The sequence below is a fragment of the Phaethon aethereus genome (assembly GCF_964289735.1).
Source record: "Phaethon aethereus genome assembly, chromosome: 2".
NCBI lineage: Eukaryota > Metazoa > Chordata > Aves > Phaethontiformes > Phaethontidae > Phaethon > Phaethon aethereus.
The window spans coordinates 133795797-133805228 of record NC_138582.1 but is presented as its reverse complement, the minus strand read 5'-3'; the positions used below and the strand labels follow the sequence as shown (position 1 = coordinate 133805228).

The 9432-nt window shown below is 36.7% G+C and overlaps 1 protein-coding gene across 1 annotated transcript in view; it reads left to right on the top strand.

Annotated features, from left to right (window-relative positions):
- Positions 1-324: 324 nt before the first annotated feature.
- TAX1BP1 (Tax1 binding protein 1) overlaps positions 325-9432 on the top strand; it is a gene marked incomplete at its 3' end in the record, with an annotated part of 59754 nt that continues 50646 nt past the window's right edge. Inside the window, 1 exon segment of the mRNA XM_081996805.1 lies at positions 325-513. Within this exon segment, the coding sequence (XP_081852931.1) occupies positions 337-513 (177 nt within the window). The 5' untranslated portion in view covers positions 325-336.

The following is a 9432-nucleotide window of genomic DNA, read 5'->3' as shown; positions in this document are numbered from 1 at the left end:
CCTGCTTTGTTTTCACACCACCACTTTTATTTCCCACTTTCTGCCACTGTATCTGAGATGCATTGCTTAACTGAATGCCCCCAGTATTGTTTTTTCTCCATCTTGATGTCATCGCTGAAGTGACTGCCCATTTATGCTGAGAGGTGATTGTTTTGGGGTGATGCTGAGGCAGTGCACTTTATACCTGGTCTATAGCTGTCTGTTTTCAAAATAGAGAAACTAATTGTTAGGTTTCTGTGTCTTGTGTATTTCGAATCGATTAATTTTTTTTTAACTTAACTCATTTTTCCGCTATATTGAAGTAGCCACTTCTACGATTTTTGTTACAGATCAATCATGTCATCGTTTCAAGAAGTTCCATCTTCAGCCAACACTTTGCAGACTTCCAATTTTGCACATGTGATTTTTCAAAATGTGGCAAAAAGTTACCTTCCGAACACACACCTTGAATGTCACTACACTCTGACCCAGTTTATCCATCCTCATCAGAAGGACTGGGTTGGTATTTTCAAGGTAAGTAAAGGTTGTTCTATTGCTATTTCTCAAATGTTTACTGTCTTCCCTCTTACCAGTTAGAAAAAAATAAAAAAAATTCCAACAACAGTAAAAGCTCTCTCATAAACTTAAGTGAAACATCACTTAAATGATGTATTGGTTCCTGCTATTAAGAGTGTACGTTTTGTAACAGAGATCAAACTGGAGATCAAAACTAGAGGAATGAGTACACTTTAAGTCTGCTGGAGTAAAGGCAAAGTGTGATGCAGTGGTGTCATGCAGAATTAAGTGGAGATGATTTGAGAAGAGATGCACGGGCACAGAGTGACACTGTGAGCAGAACTATATGAAGAGTGTGAGCCAGAATAAGTGTGAAATGTGTGTGGAAAGAACAAAAACTAAGATGGACATATCCTGACCCATGTCTCTGACTCATTTTTGTTGCTAGAACAGGCTGAACAGTGTAGATTACTACTAAAATTATCTAAAACAGACCCATGAAAAAAGGAGGAGGGGTGAGGCCACAGGTAAGTTGCCTCATGTTAGTGATTTGATTTATTTTTAAAAGTTCCATTTATGGGACTAGAAGATGATGAATTCTTACATCTGCTTCTATTTAAGACCTTGATCAATGTTTCTTAGTCAGTATAGCTCCTAGTAGATGATGCTTAAATTCCTTACTTGAATCGTTAATAGCAGTTCTGATTCGGGCTTAAAAGAAGTCATGCTTTGGCAGTGGGGAAGGGAGAAAGGTAACAGACTGTCTCAGTACTGGAGGACCTTTCCCTTAGAACTGTCCACTGTTTAAGAATGTAAATGCTTGACTTCACTGTAATCTGTGGATCACCAATGGATTGTTCTTCTTTAGTCAACATAAATTGCTCTTCTGCAAAATAGAAGTATTGTGCTCTCTAAGAACACAGAAGGATTTTTAATGCTATATGCAGTGACTGTACGGTCACTAAATTGTGCGAGGGAGGCATCAACGTACAAACAGGCACATTTCTCTAGTGGGAAGTTTTTAAAAAGATGCATGTATATGTCTTGATTATCTGCAAAGTTTTGACAAATAGTGTAACTGAGCGCACTTGAATGTTTAGTTAATGACATTAATGAATCTTTAAAAAATATTTATAAAAACTTTAAAGAGTGTGCTGTTCACTTTATGTATAAGCATTTTGAAATTATTTAAATGTAGCTTGAGAAGTGAATGTTGTGTCTTTGTCTGTTGTTCTAAGTGAGAGAGGCGACCAGACAGGACCCTAAAAATACTAATTAGGAAAATTAAAAAAAAAAAAGTGAAACAGTTTTTCAGTGACTACACGAAATGCTGTGTACAATGTACAGGTATCTTTGATTTCATCTTGACTGTGATGATAGATTCCGTAAACTATTGAGGTATGAGTTTTTATTCTGCTTTAGCAGTGGCAGGTAATACAGCTTTGGCAGTCATTTGAGGAACATACTGAGCTGGCATGAGGTAGTACTACTGCTGAAAGAAACATCTCCTTTTATGCAGGGTGGCTTACTTCTTGTGCTTCCTTTCCTTTATGTGAAACAAGCTCTTGTGTGATGAATCAAATCAGAGAATTGATTGAGGTTAAGACCAACATTTTGACACTGGATTTTTTTTAAATGGAATTCACCAACTGAATTTCCAGTTCACCTAATTCTCATCAACACAAGGGAAGGAAGCATCGTGAGACGGGGAAAAGGCTGAAAATTGTTCTCTTTTTGTGACTATGTGAGCTTATACCAAATTAGTGTTATGAATATACTATCTTAGTATAGTTATGGTACAGCGAGTTAAATGAAGCCAGCTGTCCAGCTGTATCTGTGTCTGCAAATACGTATGTGTATGAGTTATGTTTACAGTAAAATACATTGTGAAAATGTCGTTGTCTTGGGATAGATAATAGACAGTTGTACTATACTGCGATATGAGTGTAAAAATGAGTGTCTTCTAGAGAACTGATTGTTCCTGGACAATCAACAAACTATCTGGACGTTGTTTAAAAACTGGTGAAGCAGGCAGGGGGTTTATCATTTACCTTTCTAAAACACATAAGAAGGGTGTGATGTATGTTCAGTAAAGTGATTTTCAGCATTTAAAAAAAAAAAAGCAAATCTTGACTGATTATGAGAACTGTAATGGCCTTCTGTATTGGCCTAGTATGCAAGGAAAGTGAGGCTTCTGTGAGAGAACTCAAAGCATCGATTCACTGACTGTTCATGTAGAGGGAATAGAAGTCCACCTTGTCTTTCTGAGGTGAATAAATTGCTTAGAAAATAAACCTGTTTAAGATGGTGTCATTTAACCTTTGCCTGGAATTGCACAGAAAGTTACTAGTGTTGTAATAGTGAATACTGGACAGAGGAAAAACGGACCTAGTTCAAAAACAAATAAAAAACCCTCAACCAAAAAACCCTAGTGGTAATTTCAGATTAGTACAGAAAATAAGTATGGAATAAGATTTTTTTTTTTTTTAATTCCTCATGTGAACATTATGTTATTTTTTTGTTCTAATGTTTTGTTCCATTTTAAGGGGCAATGGCTTTAACTGCATTCTGTCCTGTGTTTGCTCAGCTGGTTGGCTAAGATTTTTTTTTATTGAATTGAACAAAATCTACAGGTATGTTTTTAAGTGAATGGTTTATTTTAGGTTGCAGTTCAAAGTACACTTCTTCAGCAGCGATGATGTCTTGAGTAGATACTGGTTATTTGAATCCTTATATTATCCTTGTATCAGAAATAGTGTGGCCAGCAGGAATAGGGAAGCGATTGTGCCCCTGTACTCAGTGCTGGTGAAGCTGCACCTCGAATACTGTGTTCAGTTTTGGGCCCCTCACTACAAGAAGGGCACTGAGTTGCTATGCATGTCCAGAGAAGGGCAAGGAAGCTGGTGAGGGGTCTGGAGAACAAGTCTTATGAGGAGCGGCTGATGGAACTGGGGTTGTTTGGTCTGGGTAAGAGGAGGCTGAGAGGAGACCTTATTTCTCTCTACAATTACCTGAAAGAGGGTTGTGGCAAGATGGGTGTTGTTCTCTTCTCCTAAGTAACTAGCAATAGAATGAGAGTAAATGGCCTCAAGTTGTGCAAAAGGAGGTTTAGACTGGATATTAGGAAAAATCTCATTTCTGAGAGAGTGATCAAACATTGGAACAGGCTGCCCAGGGAGGTGGGGGAGTCACCATCACTGTTCAGAAAACATGTAGACGTGGCACTTTGGGACATGGTTTAGTGAGCATGATGGTGTTGGGTTGATGGTTGGACTTGATGATCTTAAAGGTCTTTTCCAACCTTAATGATTCAGTGATTCTGTTTTGTACTGTGGGAAGATAATGGCTTCAATGAAGGATACCACAGCAGGTTCCTTCATGTTTGCAGTTGTTTATTTACAGGTATCTTTTTCTCAAGGATATTTTACAAAACATCTCAAAATAAGGAGCTAAGGCAAGATAAAGTATGGCCTCCCTGCTCTCCGTCAGAGGTATCAAAAAGGTCTTGGGAGGTGGACTAAGTCTAGAACTTCAGACCTGAGCTAGGGATTTGTGGCATACAGCATAATGATAAAGAACTAAATGAATCTGCAAGGAAATAACACATCTTCTAAAACTTAACAGATTCTACCAACTTCTCTGTATATGCTGTAGATGAATTGTAGGATTTTTTTTGTTGTTCCCAGTGTGATTCAAGTTGTTAAATGTTGAACTTTTGTGATGTTGAGCATAAGGCACTTAAGTGGTGGTAGCAGTAGATTTAAAACTGTTCCGAAGAAAGTATTTTTTTCTATTGTTTAGGAAAATGCAAACCCAGTGTTCATAAATGGAAAGGGTAGTGTTGTTTATAGGAGAATTATTTCAGATATACTAATTTTCTTACAAACTAAGTGTATCTAAAGACATATACTATTTTGGGGATTGGACCCAAAAAACTTAGAGTGGGTGGGAAGTACAATAATGAAGATGATGTTGCCCTTCGGCACAGAAGTTCTGAATATGCAGCATTTTTATTCTTTTTGTATATATTTGTCTGTTTTTCTTCTCCCCTACAGGAGGCTTAAAAACAGGCTTTGACTCAGTCTTCAAGTCTGTTGTCTTCCATTGCTGCTATTTCTTTTTGCTTTTGTGACATTCTGGAGAGTCATTTGTAATCAAGTGCTGAAAGATCTTGATCAGTTATGGCCTTGCTTGTTACCAAGAAAAAAGGCGGCAGTTTTACAGATAAGTAGTGGTTTAGTACTTGGTATGGACATCCTGAGTCTGAGTCCCTTTTCAGAGTTTTTTTCTGTGCAGAAGAACCTGATGGTTCGTAGTGTGGAGTCAAAAGGGAGAAGGCTTTATCATTCTTGATAGATTTCATAGGAGTTCTGTACTCCCAGAATGATGCAAGACCAGTGTCCCCTTATTCTTCTCTGCTTCTCTCTGATTAATCAAAATCTGGAGAGGCCCTTAGGGTAACCCAAATCTAAACCTTTGCAATGAGGAAAAATAATTAATATGTGCACTACATCTGGTTGCAAAAATGGTGTGTCTGTAGGTGGTCCTAATCTCTGGATGGGGAAGTCTACATCTTGTGACTTTATTTCACAATAAAGTGGATAATCATATGGCCATGTGATATTTTTTGCATTATTAGCGTATAATGTCCAGACTTGCAAAAGTGTTTGAAAAACCTGCTTGGCTTTTAGGAAGAAGTGCTTACCGCTCTGGCTAGGGCATATGTGTGCAAGTAGGATTGACAGATGTTCAGTATACAAGGGAGACAGGTTTAATACACATCTCAAAGGCACAAGGAAAGAATGTTATGGGCATAATAAAGATATTGCTTCAAGAGAGTGGCATTGGAGGTGTGGGTGTTTGTGGGGTATATCATAATACTTTCTGGGTTTCTGAAGATTTAATTTTGCTGAAGCCAGCATGCTGGAAGGACCTGCGATATCAGCAGGTAGTCTTATGTATTTTAAACTAACGGCTTTGGTCTTGTGGTGTCATTAACTATTCATCAAAATGTTTGTGTTCTTCAGTTCTAGTTTGTATATTTTTCTAAGTAATTAGCATTCTTTCGGGATGTTGACTTCAAGTTATAGACATGCTTTGGTATTGACTGCCTCAATGTTACCCCTAGAGAAGAAAAGGAAATTTTTTTCCTCCTTAACATCCCCATTTTTAACATTCACAAATTAAAAATGTTGATCTGATGTTCTGGTAACAACATATGGGAAAAGCTGCATAACCAGCATTGGGAAGATCTTAGTAACTTATTTGAACACAACAAGCGCCTTCTTGCTTTGAAAGGATATTTGCACCTGAGCTACTGTTTGTGCCTCAAACCTTAGAATTAACGTGTCTGTAGTCAAAAACCTCTGTAACAGAAAGTGGATTTAATGGACACCTAAGAGATAGCTTGATGGTTGTGTTGTATCAAGACAATATAGATATGTTTTTGTTTAGTACTTTGGGTTATTTAGTCTCCTTTGGACTGCAAATAATAGTACAACTTGTGTGAATCATTTCAGTGTTTTGATTTTGTTGTAGGTTTTTTTTTTTTGTTGTTAATTTTTAAAGATACCATTTTCTTCCATATATACAGATCATGTTATGAAGTATAGCACAACAGCTGGGTGTGTTATATTGAAATAGAATTTTTCTGGCATGGAATCATCTCTGCACAGCAGGGCATGATAGATACAGGAATGTGTAGTGGACAGTATGTCCTGTTGTTATAGTAGTCGGGAATAGAATTATTGGAATTCAGAATGTTTTGAGAATTGCTATCTCCACAAATTAAAGAGATTCTTTTGGTTTCTCATTTACCTTCTTTGAAAAGACATGTCTTAAACAACTTGATAATTTTTTTTTTTTAAGAAAAAGAAGTCCTTGGCAATATTGTTCACTGTTTCTATACTAGATGAAGAGAACTTTAAGGGTTTACCTGATGTTACCTTTGACAAGAAAAGTTGCCATTTAATTCCAAGTGTCATTAATTTTCTAAAATTATTTTCTATGGTAGGTTTGTGTGGTCAGAGACAGAGCTGGTATAACAAAGTGGTCAGTAGCTGGTAACAATTTGGAAGTAAAAGATGGTGCTAATTTATAGTTTTTGTGAAATGTGATAGTAAATGGCTATTTCACTTAAACCCCACCTACCCTTTTTTAATACATTTTCATGCTTATCTCTTTAAGAAAACAGTAACTTTGATACTCTTTGATCTGTCATAATATTTCCTTGGTCAGTTATTTACATATGTACCCGGTTTTGTTTTAGAGAGTTCATATTGTTTCTGTATTTATTTTGATTTATACCTAATAAGAGAGAAAGTTAATCCTATGGTCTAGGCACTCTGTCAATGTCACTTTGACATATTCCTCTGAACTATGAGGTAAAAATACAACCAGCCAGAGATGTTAATAGGTTAGTATCCTGATAGTACTTTGATACTGCAACAAATACCATATGTTCCAATAGCCCAAGCTAAAAGATTGCCTGTACGTGTTCGTAACATTCAGCAGAGATGGACTTCTTCAGGTCTGGATATGAGAGAATATATTAAGATTACAGCATTTCATAAAGAGTCTGAGTACCTTGCAGCCATCTTCTGTCCCAAAATATTTCAGCTTTAGGGCTCCTGCTGTATAACAAATTTTTATCTTGGTGTGAGAAGCGAGGTTATGTCTGAAGTGGAATCTTAGATGATTTGGAGTGAGGTAAGTCGAAGCTGCATGTGGTATAAGGTGATCACAAACATACAAAAACCCAAGCTTGTAGCTTTGACTTAATTGTTCACTTATTTCAAAATGTCTATGCCTTAATTGTTACTAAAGTGGACTTAATACTTTAGTAAGTATTTTCCTCATGTCTGTGTTCTGAAGTATTTTTTGTACAGTTTGATTCTTTCAGAATTGGCATCTAGATACCATGATTTGATGATGATGCATGCATTCAAAAGTATATCACATCAGCGGCATGTCATTGTTAACAGTAAACTATCAGTAATTTTGCCTGGTATGAGCTTCACTGCCCCCGATGTTTTAATTTTTCCATCTGTTAATTGCCTTAGAAGAACTTGTTACCTGTAGCTGCCTTTTGTAAACTGTTACAGCCTACAGCAGCGCTAGCACTACTGCGACTTTAAAATAACGTAACTTGAACTCAGGGTTATGGCTGTGGAGAAATCTCTTCCAAGGATGCTGGGCTGAATTGCATTTTGTGTAGACACTTGTGTTTTCTGTGGTTTGGGTCAAAATAACTGTTTCTTACCATGTGAAAGGCTGCTGACTTACTGTTGTCAGTAATAATTACAGTTTATAATGTATGTCCAAAATCTTATCTTTTGCTTCTTTCAGAGGTAGATTATTGTCTTCTTGTAGTACTTCGGGTACTTTGCCAAATTACTTTCTAAACTATGTAATTTACCTTTTAATTACAAAAAGGGCATAATTTTTACTCTGAAGAGGGTGGGGTTTTTTGAGTTTGTTTTTTGTGTGGGTTTTTTTTTTTTTAATTGGGTCATAATAGGTATTTACAATAAAAGCTCATTGGTTATGCCAAAGTTGGTTCAGTTAAACAAGGGTTTTCCTGGGTTTGCTGCTTTGGTCTGCTGATGTTAGTACATGTGTTGTGTAGATAGGTAAGACACTCTTAATGCAGCAGAATGAACGCTGCTCTTCTTCAGTTGCATAACAGCTTTCTGAGGCCAGGGAAGAAAATGCCAAGTGAACTTCCCTTACAGTGGTGTTTCTTTAAAGCATTCCCTCTCAAGATTGAGTTGACTGGCTTTACGGAGGCATAATAAAAGGAAAGAAATTGGAGAAAATAGAGAAACAGAAAAATGTTTATTTTCCATGGTCATCTGAAACTCAAGAAATTAAAAATGAAGCTTGAAATAATTTTTACACTGCTAACACTGTGCAGTTGTAAGGCAGAGCTTTCTTCTTAGAAAAACTCACATTCCCTGTAAGATGAATCAGATGGAAGTTAGAGATACAGTGACATAAAATGGTTAATATTTTGCCTCAGTAATATATTTGATAACTCATTGGCACATGGACAGGCATATAAATTGTGCTTCCTCGGCCCCCCTCCCCCTTTATTTTTCTAGTCAGCTAATTTTCTTCTAGTTATTTTGTGGAAGTGTACTGTGGGTGAAATGTAAATATGGAGAAGCTAATCGCACTGTGTGGCATTTCAGTAAGAAAGAGGCTTGTATGTGTGGGGCAGCATAGAAGAAGAAAAAAACTTTTGTGATGACTACATACCTATTTATTAGTAGAAGAAAAACCTGTCTTTGCGGACAGTTCCTTGGCCCTACTTGCCCAGCCAAATTGCAAAGTACTCACTGTTAAACATCTTTGCCTTTACCTGACTTCAACATTTCCCCTGCAACTACAGAGTTGGTTTATATAACTAAAAAGTAGTTTATGATGTCCTAAATTGAAATAAGCCTTTTTGCTCAAAAGTAGGAAATAGGAATATGGTAAATGGATTACTCTGTAATGGCCTATTAAAGCTTCCCATTTTATGGAGAGTGAATTAAACGAAGTGAGGATTTTTCGAGTAACACATTGTTTGTACATGATAACGTAATCTGTATGTGACATATTTGTAGGAGACGTGATGTTTAGTCATGTGGTTTTGGTTTAAAATGGCTTGAGAAGGTGAACGTAGACTTTGGTTTCTGAATTACTGGTCTGTTGGTTAGCCTCTGGAAAGCAAGAGTGTTGGATTTTATGCACAGCTTTCTAATTTCAAAATGGATTTCTGAGTGGAGTTTGTGATAATTAAATGTAGAGAAATGGAGAAGATAGAAGAACATGTTAAATACCAACTTAGCAGCAGAGACATTACTTCTAATTCTCATAACATGGATTATTTTTTTTCCCTGTTGGTTTAGGAAAGTTGCATCATCAAGACTAATTTGCTCTTTTGTCTAAGAA